At 41.4% G+C, this 15,756-nt stretch overlaps 2 protein-coding genes across 9 annotated transcripts in view; one reads left to right on the top strand and one right to left on the bottom strand.

Annotated features, from left to right (window-relative positions):
* Nucleotides 1-1,106: 1,106 nt before the first annotated feature.
* On the top strand, nt 1,107-6,675 carry MIXL1 (Mix paired-like homeobox). Its single transcript, XM_017667798.3, has 2 exons — nt 1,107-2,846; nt 3,908-6,675. Exons 1-2 carry the CDS (start codon nt 2,352-2,354, stop codon nt 4,202-4,204), a joined length of 792 nt encoding a protein of 263 aa, XP_017523287.3. The 5' UTR covers nt 1,107-2,351; the 3' UTR covers nt 4,205-6,675.
* Nucleotides 6,676-6,758: 83 nt separating this feature from the next.
* Nucleotides 6,759-15,756, bottom strand: part of LIN9 (lin-9 DREAM MuvB core complex component) — an 87,371-nt gene continuing 78,373 nt past the window's right edge. For 7 of the 8 annotated variants that reach the window (XM_037008887.2, XM_037008890.2, XM_037008889.2 and 4 more), the window contains 4 exons: nt 11,288-11,413; nt 8,991-9,170; nt 8,736-8,833; nt 6,764-8,190 (listed from right to left, as the gene is read on the bottom strand). In XM_037008887.2, the coding sequence (XP_036864782.1) occupies nt 8,085-8,190; nt 8,736-8,833; nt 8,991-9,170; nt 11,288-11,413 (510 nt within the window). In that variant the 3' untranslated portion in view covers nt 6,764-8,084. Of the gene's footprint in view, nt 8,191-8,735; nt 8,834-8,990; nt 9,171-11,287; nt 11,414-15,756 lie in introns of all 8 variants that reach the window. The other variant, XM_037008885.2, reaches the window with a different exon arrangement.

The following is a 15,756-nucleotide window of genomic DNA, read 5'->3' as shown; positions in this document are numbered from 1 at the left end:
AGAGCCCTATCTCCTTACATCTCCTTGTCAGCAAAAACCCCAGGAGCCTGGGAAATCCTTCCCACACAGAAGTCAGATCCCTTCCATATAAACCTGCATTGCATCCTCTGTGTCGGTTTTAAGAAGTTGGTTTAAAAAAAAGTCATATTTCATCCATTTTCCTGCTGTCCTATTTTCTTTTCTGAAGATCCAACCCAGATTAGCACACTGCATTTAGTCATCACAAAATTGAGTTTTAAAAATATACTTATAACAACCATAAATGCACAGGATTAAATAATAATAATAAAGCAGCACCAAAAGGTGTAAGAGAAAGTCTCCTCCCCTCACTCCAAACCCAACCCTGGCTTTCCACTCTCCTCACTGAGGTTATTGGTTAGGTATGTACACAGCACATATGATTCAAACTTCATTTTATGGCAAAAGGTGGACAGAAAGGGAAAGCCTGGAATCTGATTTCAACCCAGAGTATAATACCACCCACTGTCTCAGAAGAAGTCCTGAGGGGATGATGCTGGTTTCCCCAGTTTGGAGGATTATCAAGTCACGAACTGACTGTTGGAGCTGTCTCACATACACAGACTGCTTCAGCAAACCAGTTTCCACTTAGGATCAGGCACATAGCCAGGCTCAGCAGGCCCATTTCCTTGGCCTTCTGCAGGGCAGGCAGGCTTGGGCCTCACAAGGGAGCAGATGGCAGGAGATGAAAGGCTTGGACTGAGGACTCAGGGAAATTTCCACAGAGGCTGGGGGCTCCTATGAGTCCTGACCCCTGGGCAGAGTGTCTGGGTTGCCAAAGCATCTCTGGCTGTTAAACCTCCAGTGGCAGCCAACAGCCGGCAAACCTCTGGTTTCCTCCAGGCTGTCCTCCTGTTTCCCACAGTTAAAGCACTGGAACTCAGCCTGCACAGGTCTGGCTTCTACATGGCCTGTGCCTGGAACCCAGTGAGCTCCGTGTGCCAGGACAGCAGCCCCAGGATCGGAGAGGGCCTTTGCCAACTCCTGAAGGTGGCGGGGGACTCATCAGTGAGCACGGAGCCATGTCTGGAGGCCACCTGGCACAGTGTCTCTGGACTCATTAGGGCCTTGTCTGGACTGTGGAGTGTTTCCTGATTTGTGAAACTGGGGTAGGAATACCTGCTTTACGGGAACATGCGTAAGCAGGGCCCAGCATAGTACTGGGTCCTAATGGCTCCTGAGTTAAGAATGAATTAACAAGCCCAGTCAAATAGAGGGTCTGACCTCCTATCCCACTCACTCTCTGTCTGAGAAACCTCATGACCCTGCTAAGGAATGAGAGGAAAGGAGGGGAGATGGGGGAAAGAAAGAAGGGGTGGAGGTGGAGAAGCAGGTTGAGAGAAGGGCAGGCTACCCAGAAAAGCCTCAGGGGCTGCACAGGCGGCTGGGACAGTCATGGATAGCACCCGCCCCCCACCCCCCCAAGTCCTAGGTGGCTGCCCCAAGAATACTTTCTGCTTTGACAGGAAGGTCCATCGAGGATGAAAATATCCAAGCTCTTCCTGGGGTTGTCTTGTAGCATTCTGGAGTGGAGAAGCAGGTGGGGACTGTGCTGGACAAGACCTTGCCCTCAGAGCCTGCTGGGTAGTGACAGTGAATGGGTCCTGGAGAAAGAAGGCTCTGGCTGGGTGGGTGGGGGAGCCAACCTGTCCCTGGAGCCTCTGCCCAGGACTTGCACGTGCAGGTGCGGCCCCACACTGGCCCAAGCAGTTCTCTCTTTATGTAAAGTGAATTCAGGGCATCCAATTCCACAGACATCCCTTGAGGTGCTAGCCCCGTGCCTTACGCATGGTGGGCATGCAGAGCAGACACTAGACTCCAGTAAGATGGGCTCCTGCTCTCCATAACTTTATAAATTCGGGGGAAGCAGATACAGATGTGACCACAGTACACATCAGGATAAAATGGGAGCCTGGAACCAGGCCCAAGGGCAGAGGCAACAGGACCACCTCTGATGGCCCTTCTGTCCTCTCCTTCCCAGCTGGCCAGGGTCTCCAGAAAGGCCAGTGAGTGTTCACACACACGGCACATTTCCAGCCCTTCGTGCCTGGGGCGTCCTTATTCCTAGGCCCCCCGGGACTTGCCAGACAAGACCCCCACCTCGCCCAGGTGGATTCACTGCCCTGCATCCAGGTGCCTTTACCTGCAACCCCTCCTGACTCCGGAGGCCAGGGGCTGGGCTGTTGGGCCGACCTGGGACCGGGTCTAGCGCATAGCAGGGGGGAATACAGACCTTTGATGACGATGGTACGGACAGCGGTACGGGTCACTGCCCCGGCGTGGGGACACAGCCCTCCAGGGGAGTGCCCTGCCCCAGCCCCCTTCCCTTGGGGATGTTGATTGCGGCCGCGGGGCAGCGGGCGGAGGGATGGGAGGGACGGCCAGCAGGTCGTCCCCGCGGTTCACGGCAGCGGAAGCGATTACTCCCAGTGGCGTCTGGCGGGCTCGCCCGGCGAAGACTCAGCACTTCGCGGCCCCTTGATGGCGCCACCGCCCCGCCCCCGGTCCAGCCTATAACTGGGGTCGGCACGCGCCCCCACTCCCGGGCCACAGCTATGGCCGCCGCGCAGCCCCAGGCGTACCGGGTCGGGGCGGGCCCCACAACCTCCGCGTCCTCTGGCGTCCTTGCGAGCTTCCCCGCACCTGCCGGCCCCTCGCCTCCCAGAGGCTCGGCCGCTCCTCCAGCGCCGCAGCGCCGCAAGCGCACGTCGTTCAGCGCCGAGCAGCTGCAGCTGCTGGAGCTCGTCTTCCGCCGGACCATGTACCCCGACATTCACCTGCGCGAGCGCCTGGCGGCGCTCACGGTGCTCCCCGAGTCCAGGATCCAGGTGAGCCGCGCCCGCCGCGCTGTCGACAGTCGGTTCCTGGAGTCCGGCGTCCAGCCTGTGGGCGCGTCGCGGTACCTGCGCACAGGTGAAGGCTTCACTGCCCCAGGCGGCTCTCGGCGACTTAGTCTCTCGCTGTTAAGGGGTAGTAAAGGCCTTTCGTAAGAGGCCAGCTGGGTGCTTGACTGGTCAGAGGGCAAATCCTCAGGAGGAAGGTGACAGCAAGTCCTTCCACAGATGTCCGTCATCCAGGTCGAGGCACAGGTCGGTTTCGGCTGCTGCGAGAATGGTAGCTGAGCCCCGCAGGGGCTGGCTCACCAAGTTACTCCCGGCAACTTTCTGGGAGGGGATTTAATCTGGGATTTTTGCTTGAGAGGCTGTAGCGTCTGGGGTACAGTCTGAAGCACGTGAAGCTTCTTGTTATGGCTGGAAAATGCAGTGCAAGGGGCGTTTATGCCTAAAGCAATCCTGAGCAGAGCGCTGGGTGGAACGTTGTGGAGACAAATCAGCCCCGCGCCGTTCACATCGGGGAGCGGCCGCCTAGGTTCTCCGTGTCTCGGGAGGAATGCCTCCGGCAGTTTTGACGCTGGGCACAGGGGCTTCCTAAGCAGGACACCCTCAGTATTTGTTGGGAAATAGTGAGCAGCAAATTTTTCTCACAGGAATGAAGTGCACTGAGCAAAATACCTTCATTAATTTGATGAGGGGCCACACTTTCAGAAAAAAATGGATTTTCTAAATTATTTTAAAGCCTATGATCATTAAGCACAGCAGCATTTTCCCCTCAAATTCTAAGTACTTCCATTTCCGTGGCTCCATTTTTCATTGCAAAGGGCCCTATCTAACGCTAGATAGAAGTAGGCATTATTCCAATCTTGCACGTGGGAATGGCGAGGTAGAAGAAGCCAGGTGCTGGGAATTTCTAACTACCTGCCCAAGGGATTTCTGAAAACCCAAGGTTTCTGGAGCAGAGAGCCAGGGCATGTTAAACTGGATTATGACCTGTGCAGGTAAAGTAGCATAAGGTCCACAACCCAAAGCAGGTGTTCCCTCCTCTCTTCCAGGTGTGGTTCCAGAACAGGCGAGCAAAGTCACGGCGGCAGAGCAGGAAATCCTTTCAACCTGCAGCCAGGCCGGAGCTTTTCCTGCACCGCTCTGCTCATGGAACTGAAACGAAATGTTTGAAGCCCCAGCTGCCTCTTGAGGTAGATGTGAACTGCCTGCCCGCTCCCAACAGGGTTGGAGATGGCATCTCTGACCCTCGCTCCCAAGGTCAGAATTTTGAACCCTATTCTCCTCTCTCTGGTTCAAAGCTGAACTCATGGGAGGAACACATCTTTCCTGCTTTTGGGAACTGCTGAGGCTCCTGGGAGAATTCTGGAGAAGCTCAGAGAAGCCACGGCTGGCAGCCAGAGAGACACACATCAGAATGTTGTCCTTTCTGGCTTCCATGACCTTGATGATGTTTGGACAGTCATCTATCACCTGTGATGCCTCCCTTTTGGCCAGTGAACCTTCACCTAAGCCCGTTCTTTCCCTGAGGCACTGTCTGGGAGTTCGGCCTTCATTTCCTCCTATGCGTCTCCCAATCTGCACATGCCTGTCTTTACCAGTCCTATTCTTATTTTCTGGACTAGTTTTCCAGAATACTTGTTTTCTTCACTAGGCTCCTCAGCTGGGCCCCCGTTCCCTTTGGGGTTGGCAGCTGCCATCCTCCCATGGTTCCTCACTCTGACCCACCTCCTCCAGTCCTCATCCTGTCATGGAGATTTACTCGCTTTTTTGTGTGGCCTGTCATCTTTACACTTGTGGCATGCAGATTATTTCAAGAGAACCCTTTCTCTGGCTTCTCAGTTTGAAAAAAATTACTGTTTAGAAATCTGAAGTAGCCTCCAATTGCTACCAAATTATAAAAACCTTCTGGTTACACGTCCAGATAACTCATCCACAGCCTACAGGGCATGATGCAGATCTTTTTAATGTCACCCATCCCCCAAAATGCCTCTGTCTCAAAGCCACTGCTTTCAGTTTTGGAACCAAAGGAATACCTGTCTTTCTGAAACCCGCGATGAAACACTCAAGACGCCCCTGTTTATGAATGAAACTACCTCTCGTGCTGATTTGTGCCTGTTCCTCCCGCCGCTCAAGCATTTCCCTTAGCATGGGTCACTATGCCTCTGGGCAATGCCAGCGGACTAGTAAAAGTTTACCACCCATGCTGTATTGTGATTCTCTTTAAATGAACCATCCTTTAGGCAGCACTCAATATGCTGCTTCACTCACATTTACTCAGGACACGTTATATGGCCATGAAAACATTTCTCAAAAAAACTTTCTGCAAAGGTAGTTTATAGCCAGTAATCACTGTATCAGCAGGCCACTGTGCTGAGCTCCTTAACTTGGTTAAAAACCTGACTTTGGCTTGTCCAACGTTTAATAACATGAGTCTGTTGGTTTCAGATTTCTCTTTCCCAATTTATACATTAAGGATCTCTGTAAATCACTGTTCCTAAGTTAGCCCAAGATACATTTAAATATTGTTTTGATATTTTGAGGATTTTCAAGCTCCCAAGGACCAAAGGGAACTTGTAGAGGAGGTAACCATAGGTGTGGTTTCTTTGTAAACTGAGCTTTGGAAGAGGCTGGGAAGCAGCCACGGCTAGGGCCAGGATGCATGTCTTGCTGGTTACCAGGAGCTGAGCTACCCTGAATGTCTTAGAGATTATACACGTCAGTTGCCCTAATTTTCAAATGGCTTGCACTTTTTAAAGTAGCGAATCCACTCTTAAAAGCAACCAAGACATAGAACTCAGGATTTAGTAGGAGATTTGACTTCTGAACCCTTAAACTGAAACCAAAACTGAGATGATCAACATTACCTATTATTATTTTAAGTGCTTGCTATGTACCAAATACTGTGCTCAAGGCCCATGGGGGTGTGGCCAGGAGGGTGCACATCAGAGCTTCCTTTGAAATTAGACTTGGCAATGAGATGACACAAATATATTCACAAGACAGAGAAACAGAGCACTTTATAGTCCAAGTATCACATTTAAAAGTAAGTCTTGGAATTAGCTTATTAATTGTATTGCATTTATATGGTTATGTTTTCCTCAGTGAACAATTCAGAAATCTGCAAATATTTAAATGTCAAATTTTGATTTCTAAAAATTGTGGGGTCCACCAACAACAGTAGTCTGCACCTCTCTCAAAGTCTTTTAAGACCCTAAATCTAAATGTATCATAGGCATTATGATTAATCCTCGACAATCATCATTTAAGGTAGGGACTACAGTCGTTTTCACTTAAAGGATCAAGAAACTTTAGTAGTTCACAATCACACAGTTAATTGATGGCTGGGAAATCTAGGACTAACTCATTCCATTCACCACCTCCTGTGTTGGCCTGGCATTAATGTAGAGCTACTCCAAAATGACTACTTTAAATTATAGATTTCTTCTTCCCTAAACAGAAAAAGAATCCCAATATATTCTTATGTACAGTTCTGGCCTTCAACACAAGATGGCACTGAAAGACATTGATGCTGCTTAATATGTGCAAAACGAGGACTCATCTAAGTGTGACAAGTAAGCCAAGTAAGCCTCAAGAACTGTAAAAGAAAAAACATAAAAAATGCTTACCTAATTCTAGGCAGAATATATTAAAATCAACTTTTACTAGGTCTACACTAAGCCACCTAACTTACTTGCTTAGTGTTTTCCACGGTGATTTATAAAGATGGGAAAAAAACTCTAAATTTGATGATTTTGTAATTTAAAATGACTTGGTTATTAATCGGTATTGTTTCCTCAAAAATATAATTTAGTGGAAATTACATTCTTCAAAACTTTAAAAAAAGGAATACTTATCAACTTGTATTAAATGAAAACAATTTTCATAGATCAATTTATTTAGAATTACAAATATTAAGAATAAAGGATTTACACATTTCTTAATTAACATAACAGTTTAGCTAAATATAAACTTGCACTAAAGTTTTGCAGTGGCATAATACCAACAAAGAATATGGAAGCATTTTTAAACTATACAAAAACTTCATATGGAAAATAATCTTGCTTCAGTTATGTTACACATTAACATATAAAAAGTCTCATTTTATGAGACATCTAAAAGAATCAAAGCCCCTTCTACAGTTATATCTTAAACTTCAAATCTGAAAACAATTATATTTTGACTTTATAATATTCTATATTAAAACAGAAAATTTCAAATATACACTTTTTACAAGATTAACATTTTAGGCAGGGTTTTTCTTAGAAAAACAAAAACAAAAACCCCCCACAAGCAAATACAAACCATTTTTCTGCATTTTATAGCACTTGTTATATTTGTTTTCCTTATAAAATCTTGTTACTTTATAAATCATGTATTGTTGGATTTTAACCAGTAATCTGGTTCAGAAGTTGTGCAAATAAACAAAAAATATGAAAATAGTGTGTTATCAGTTTTTTTTTTTTAATGAATCTCATAACAATAGCACTTTTTGCCCTGAACTGAAGGGAGACATGCCAAATCCACCTGCTGAAATTTAGCATTTTGCAAGTTATGTTTTTTCCTGCTCCTTCATTTTCTTTCAACAGACAAACAACAAAGGCTTCTTTTATAAATTATAAATTAAAACATTTATTATTATAAAATGATCTATAGAACCATGTTACACTGCAAGTATATGTCATATATACTTGTAAAGTCCATAACTTCCCATCTATATCCCAGTGCCTTCCTTCAAACAAGGACTTCTGTAGCTCATGATGTTATCTTTTGAAGACAGATGCTTATCAACTAAGTGAACTTGAGTTGTAATTTTCTAGATGGACTTCCCACATTGCCATGTATATGCACAAAAAGACCAAGTTTCTTCATGTTCTCCATTGCAATAGTTGCCTACAAGTCTTGGGATGAATTCATGCACATTAAAAAATGGTCAACATATTCTTCCATGAAATTCTATAATGTTCAGACATTTTCAGTTTAAAAATACTTGCTAAAAACATATGTAACATAAGCAATGCTACTGTGGGTGAATAACAAAGAAAAATAAATATAATGCTGCTCAGCAATGCTGGTTTAAGAAGCAGTAGAGTATATTAAAATGCCTTATTTGGAGATTTAAATTTCCCTTGTTTTCCAGCAGTTAGATTATTTGGTGTTGGAAACCTATATAAGGAAAATAACTTCTCAAAAACAGTATCCTATGCAGTTGGAATTAATTACATCTACTCAGTCTCTGTTGGTGTTATTTGCTGCAAAGGCGTGTAAGTTTCCCATCTGGCTCAGGCCACTCTGAATATGTGCAACGTGAATTTCTACATTATTCTGAAAACAACTAAAGAAAGAAGAAACATAGTTAACTGTTTTATTTCACAAAATTAAGAAAAACAATTTTTAAAATAGGAAGAACTGAATTTTAGATAGGAAATAGCTATGATAATGACCCCAAGGAGGGAATAAATCCCCTGTTTACATCAGCCATAATTTCACTTCCATGGTGATTGATAGGAATTATGCTCAAAAGAAGCCAAAGGGCTGCGGGAATGTTGGAGAGAGGATGGGTGTCTGATGGGGGAAGATCTCAGATGAACCTCCATCCTAAACCAAAACCTAAATGCTGTATGTCTTCTGATTCCTTTATATAAAAAAAAATCTGTGTGAAATCTCTATTCTATCAATAGAGGGCCCCCAAAATGTGCTAAGCATCATTCAAATTAATGTAGAGCTACTCCAAAATGAATTCTTTAACTGAAAAGCTTTTACAATTTAAAGGGTAAAAACTATATGACTACTTCACAAATATGCATAATTCTTAAAACCTGTGCTAGAAATCACTATGAATTGAATAAAAAAATGTTTAGGGTATAGCCAATGAATTACCTGATATTAGAAGCATCTATTGTACTCTTGATATCATTTAATGAATCTGTAAGTGATTTGAATTCAAAGGAATTCAGGTCTCCTCCTTCTGCTAGACACTAAAGGAAAAAAATTATTTCAAAATTTAACTGACTTATAAATTCAAATACAGACAAAAGGCACTTGATATAATCTATGGATGAATATTTTTAAGCAATAAATTAGCATAATTTGTTTAGTTATCAAAATTAATAAAATACTTTCTCTGAAATTTACCTTAATTTGTAATAAAATAGCTGTAAGCCTGGAAATTAAGTCAGTCAAATTTTCATTTTCAACACAAGGCTGTCCTGTTGAGGAGTTGGCATGCCGAACAATTTCCTGGGCTTCTTCCTCACACCTTCGCCTCATGTCTGTTGGCTGGTCTGCAGGCTGGAGCCCCTGGTCTGGAGCAAGCTGAATACAGATGATTGAAACACTCATGAGGACAGAATAATTTCTGTGCATTTGTGCCCTGATTTTTTAGAATTAGTATTTACAAAACTAGCATTTATAATGAAAATGATGCTTACTCTTGCCTAAGGAGTTTTTTTCTTCCATAAGAGTTTTTTTTTTCTGTTTTATATTTTGATAATTTTTAATTTTGATATAATTTCAAACTTCTAAAAAAGAATAGAACAAAATACTCTTGATAACTGTTCACCCAGATTCATTAACTATTTTTTCATTTACTCCAACTGACTTCACATGATCTCTCAATTTGTGTGCATATTATTTTTTTCATGTAACTATTTGCAAGTTAGTTGCAAACACTGCCTCTTTACACCCAAATACTCCCGTTTATATTTCCTAACTACAAGGATGTTCTCCTGTATAACCTAGTGCAATGATCACAACCAGGAAACTCCACACTGCCATAAGCCCTTGCCTAGAAGTCCACATTCACATTTCATCAGCTGTCCAACCATTCTTGCACAAGGCATTTCCCTCTGAATACATCTGGTTGTCATATCTCTTCAGATTCCTTCATTCTGGAAAAGTTCCTCAGTCTTTCATGACTTGGTATTTTTGAAGAGTACCAGCCAATTATTTTGATGATATCCCTCAATGTGGGTTTGCTTGTTTTCTCAAGATGAGTACGAGGTTGTGTATTTCTGGCAGGAATGCCACAGAAGTGAGGCTGGGTTCTCGGTGCACCATGATTATGAGGGCATGTGGTGCTGATCCATCCTGTCACTGGTGTGTCATTTTCGATCACTTGGTTAAGGTAGGTGAGTGGCTGCCAGATTTCCCCACAGTAAGGGTCCCCTTTGTAATCAGTAAGTAACTGTCAAGGGTTATATGGATACTATATAGGGATTGTTCCCCACTGAACCTTTACTCACCCACTTAGCACTGCCTGAAGATTCTTGCCTTTACCAATTATTACTATGATGGTTGCCAAATAGTGTTTTTCTCACTCGTTATCTTTCCTTGGCATTTTACTACAAGAACATTTCCTTAAAAATCAATTAGTTAATTAATATTAGTTTGGGTTCATGGATTCTTATTCAGAGTGTTATAATCTCTTTCTTATTACTTATCATAATTACTTATGCTAAAGCTCAAAGCATCCCAAATTTGGCCTGTGGGAACCTGTTCTGTTGAGCTGTCTCCGTAATTTGGGGGCACACTTTATTTCCCTGGCACAGTAACATGGGCCAGGCTCATCTCATTTCTCTGCTCTAGCTCTGGAATCAGTATCATTTTCAAGCAGCCCTGCTTCCCTTTAATGGAGAAGAATGTTTAGAAACAACACCTGGGTGCTCGGTGTGTTCCTTGCTATGTGGTGTCACTGCTTCTAGGCTCTCTTGGCAGATACCCACACTTATTTATCTCTATTTTATAAAAATAAGATGAACCATCGATTCACCCTGATTCCTCCTCTTGTAATCTAACACCACAGGATTCACGCTAGTCCTCCTATTCTTCCGAACTTTCTTCTCCAAGCTGAAACCTGGCTCCCATGATCCTCCATTGCTTACTGACTCATTTGCTCAATCCTAGAATAGAGTTTCAGAACTGCTAATCCATTCCACTCCAAGAAAGTGGTTGAAACACTTTCATATATACCAAGTTATGTGTATGATAATCGTAATGACAATTCACAAATAACCCCTATGATGCGTGTGTTTGAAGTTCAACCATCCAAAGTTCCTCTAAAGAGGAAGCAAAATTGTATGCACAGCATGATCATAACTTGTGTGAGAAAAGCATGCACATATATATTAAAAAAGACTATGGAGAAATAAACCAAAATACAGTCTTCGGGGTAGTGGAATTAAGAGTAATTCTTTCTTTGGAATTTTTCTAAAATTTGACCTATATCTTTTGTAATTAAAAAAACTAATCAACAGAATTGATGGCTACTGTGCATAATCTCCAACACTGACTCTAAGGAGTAAAAATACATGTAAAATACGGTTTTCCTAAAGGCTCAGCTTAATTTGGATTTTATAAAATGTGAAAGCATTAAACTTCAAATAAAATAGTGGGGGGCACAGCCCCTCGGGGGAGATTTCCACACTACCTACCTCATAGCAGTACTGTTGAACTTTATGCAAAACTTTGTTTAGGTCCTTGTTCAGTTGTTCAAGCTCCAGAACAATTGTTGCATATCTCCGCTGAAATTCTATGCCAATGGGCATGGAATATGATTTCTGAGAAGAAAAACAATCAGATTTTCATAAGGGTTTTTTGAGCAGTGCATTCAGTTATGTACTAGGAGACCTGACTTACACAAAACAAACTGAAGGCTACTAAAAGTGTCTACACACAAGGCTATTCTTCTTGTGTTGTGATAATGGTATTGTTATTTAGGAGATTGCCTGTTTTCTTAGAAGCATCATGACATCTACCATTTACTTTTTCAAAAAGGACACGTTACACAGAGAAATTAAATTAAGCAAAATTAGTCTTCCATTTTTTCAAGTTTGTCATATTTCAAAATAAAAGTCAGTAAAAACTGTATGCTCTCACTTCAAGTATTCTAGTTATTTAAACTCACTTGATTCTCCATCTGGAATCTATTTACTATATGGTAATGACTGAAGCCATGGGTACTAGAATCAGATTATATATGTTTAAGTCCCAACTCTATCACCTACTAGCTGTGTGACCTTAAGAAAGTTTCTTAATGTCTCTGTGACTCAGTTTCCTCACCTGCAAAATGGGAATAAGAATGTATAACTAAGTAGACTATGGCAAAGATTAAATGAAATAATACATGCTAGCATACTGTCTCCCACATAGAAAATGCTCAACAAATATTAACTGTTATCATCATTGCCATCACTCCATATCTGCTTCCTACCAATAAGTATAAATAGACTTTTTTTCCATTTGTTTTCCTCTCTCCACAATACCTACAATAAATTACACTATCCATTCCATTCCAGCTACAAATGCTTCAATGAGACCCTCAGTCAAGCCAATTTAACCACATTTCTTTTTTCAGAGGGTTTCTGAGATGGCAGATCATCATGTACCGGGGATCACAGCTGTGCCTTACAGGAAGTACAGTTAAGGAAGGTGTACCTAGACTGCACAGGGAGACACTGTGTCCACAAGTACCTGTCACAGAATCATAATTGAGCCTGCCAAAACGCTAGCCACATCTAGTTCAGCCTTGTTGCTTTATAACTGAGAGTTGAGGCCAAGGAAAGCTAAATGGCATGCTGAACAGCACACACTATAAATAATGTATTCATGACTTAGTAATGAAGATGAAGATGGCTAACTGAACCCTCATAGCAGCCCCATGAGATGACCCCATTTTACATGTGGAGGAGGCAAAGGCATAGCCAGTCATGTGCACTATCTGAAGCCAGATTGCACTGCTCAGCATTCCTCCACCACTGTGGATCTGATGGAGAGAAAGATGAGGAGGGGAAAGAGTGTTACAGGGAGAGCAGGGAAGGGGTAAGTTCTACCGAAGCCTGGAACCATATCTAGCACATTCTGCTTTAAGCTATCACTGGTGCTTCCTTAACTGCTTTCTCTTTCAAGTCTCAGTATTTGTGGAGTTAAGGCCCACTGCGCTACCAGAAGATCAGTATTTTGTAAGAATGCGGGATGAACAGGTCATGGTGAATTTAGCTTCCTTTCCCTGTTGGGCTGGATTGGGGATTACTGAGGACATAGTGTTGGGGTTAGCTAAGGATTTGATCAAATCTTTCTTTTGAGGGTAAGTGTGTATTTCAGCAGACTCAGAACCAATCAAACCAAAATTATTAAAGTTTCTGTATCACCCTGCACAGAATTCATTATCAAAAGCCTTGATCCTTACTTTTTGTGTTCAACATATTTATGACAAATTTAAATAAAGACATATAAGGATTTTACATATATGCATCAAAATGTTCTTGGAACTCCCTTTTTTGAAACTGTTCTCAAAGTCTTTGGTACAACTTTCTGAATATCCTTAATGATGGCAAACATTTTCCCTTATATTTTTAAATATTCAAATTATGAAAATATAGAAAAATGTACAAGAATGACCAATATTGAAAAAGAGAACAGGGAACTTGTACTGCAGATGTCAGACTAAACAGTGTGATAGAAGCATGGGCAACGAGTATATCAAGGCACAGAAGAGCGAGCAGTCTTTAATATATAGTGTGTGCATGCATGTGTATGTATGTATGTATACACACACACACCACATATATAAAAATAAATGCCTGGTACATATTGTGTGTGTGCATAATGGGAATTTAGTGTATAAAAAAGTTGTCCTTTCAAATCAGTAAGAAAAGACAAACTATTAATAAATTGGGACTATTATCGATTTGGGGAAAAAAATAAGGTAGATCTCTAGCTTACATCATTCATAGAAGTAATTTTACGATGGATTGAAGATCTAAACATGCAAAAAAAACATTGTAAAGTATTATAAGAAAATAGAGGAGAATATGTTTATGAACAAGAGGTAGAGAAGACATTTTAACAAAATACAAAAAACAAAAACTCGAAGAGGGAAAAATATTAAAATGACTATATTAAAATTGAAATTTTCTATAGTATAACCTTAGGAAAAAAAGTTAAAAAAATACACATGCTGAAGATTTAGTAATGTGGGTAACTGCTGAACTGTTGTTTGTATATTTGAAACCAATATAACATTATGTATCAACTATCTTTCAATTAAAAAAAAAAAATATATATATATATATACAAACATGCCAACTAACATAAAATGATGCTCAAAAGATTTTCTAGTAGCCTTACAAATGCAAAATAAATCAAAGAGCTATTTATTTTTCATCCATAATTGCTAACAATGTAAGAATCTTAAAGTCTCTAGGATTAGAAATGATGATCTACATTTACTGATATTGTGAAGTAAGAAGCAGAATATGACTTAGCATAATGTTTATTTTTAAAATGTACGCCCATCCAAATACCTAGGAATAAACCTAACCAAGGAAGTGAGAAACCTATACCCTGAAAACTAAAAGACACTCCTAAGAGAAATTAAAGAGGTCACTAACAAATGGAAACTCATCCCGTGTTCCTGGCTAGGAAGAATTAATATCAAAATGGCCATCCTGCCCAAAGCAATATACAGATTCGATGCAATCCCTATCAAATTACCAACAGCATTCTTCGATGAACTGGAACAAATAGTTCAAAAATTCATATGGAACCATCAAAGACCCCGAATAGCCAAAGCAATCCTGAGAAGGAAGAATAAAGTGGGGGGAATCTCGCTCCCCAACTTCAAGCTCTACTACAAAGCCACAGTAATCAAGACAATTTGGTACTGGCAAAAGAACAGAGCTACAGACCAGTGGAACTGAACAGAGACTCCAGACATTAACCCAAACACACATGGCCAATTAATATACGATAAAGGAGCCATGGACATACAATGGGGAAATGACAGTCTCTTCAACAGATGGTGCTGGCAAAACTGGACAGCTACATGTAAGAGAATGAAACTGGACCATTGTCTAACCCCATACACAAAAGTAAATTCTAAATGGATCAAAGACCTGAATGTAAGTCATGAAAACCATAAAACTCTTAGAAAAAAACATAGTCAAAAATCTCATGGACATAAACACGAGTGACTTCTTCATGAACATATCTCCCTGGGCAAGGGAAACAAAGGCAAAAATGAACAAGTGGGACTATATCAAGTTAAAAAGCTTCTGTACAGCAAAGGACACCATCAATAGAAAAAAAGGTATCCTACAGTATGGGAGAAGATATTCATAAATGACAGATCTGATAAAGGATTGACATCCAAAATATATAAAGAGCTCACACGCCTCAACAAACAAAAAGCAAATAATCCAATTAAAAAATGGGCAGAGAAGCTGAATAGACAGTTCTCTAAAGAAGAAATCCAGATGGCCAACAGGCACATGAAAAGATGCTCCACATTGCTAATCATCAGAGAAATGCAAATTTAAACCACGATGAGATATCACCTCACACCATTAAGATCGCCATCATCGAAAAGACAAACAATAAATGTTGGCTAGGTTGTGGAGAAACGCGAACCCTCCTACACTGCTGGTGGGAATGCAAACTAGTTCAACCATTGTGGAAAGCAGTATGAGGTTCCTCAGAATGCTCAAAATAGAAATACCATTTGACCCAGGAATTCCACTTATAGGAATTTACCCTAAGAATGCAGCACTCCAGTTTGAAAAAGACAGATGCACCCCTATGTTTATCGCTGCACTATTTACAATAGCCAAGATATGGAAGCAACCTAAATGTCCATCAGTAGAAGAATGGATAAAGAAGATGTGGTACATATACACAATGGAATATTATGCAGCCATGAGAAAAAAAAACAGATCCTACCATTTGCAACAACATGGATGGAGCTAGAGGGTATTATGCTCAGTGAAATAAGCCAGGTGGAAAAGGACAAGTACCAAATGATTTCACTCATATGTGGAGTATAAGAACAAAGGAAAACTGAAGGAACAAAACAGCAGCAGAATCACAGAACCCAAGAATGGACTAATAGTTACCAAAGAGAAAG

The sequence above is a fragment of the Manis javanica genome, chromosome 11 (assembly GCF_040802235.1).
Source record: "Manis javanica isolate MJ-LG chromosome 11, MJ_LKY, whole genome shotgun sequence".
NCBI lineage: Eukaryota > Metazoa > Chordata > Mammalia > Pholidota > Manidae > Manis > Manis javanica.
Note: the sequence above shows the minus strand (reverse complement) of the source record. Positions and strands in the feature narration are given on the sequence as shown.

Coding starts and splice junctions, on each gene's coding strand:
- MIXL1 (XM_017667798.3), top strand. CDS start 2,352: ATGTTGATTGCGGCCGCGGGGCAGCGGGCGGAGGGATGGGAGGGACGG. Junction 2,847..3,907: donor TCCCCGAGTCCAGGATCCAG/GTGAGCCGCGCC, acceptor CCTCTCTTCCAG/GTGTGGTTCCAGAACAGGCG.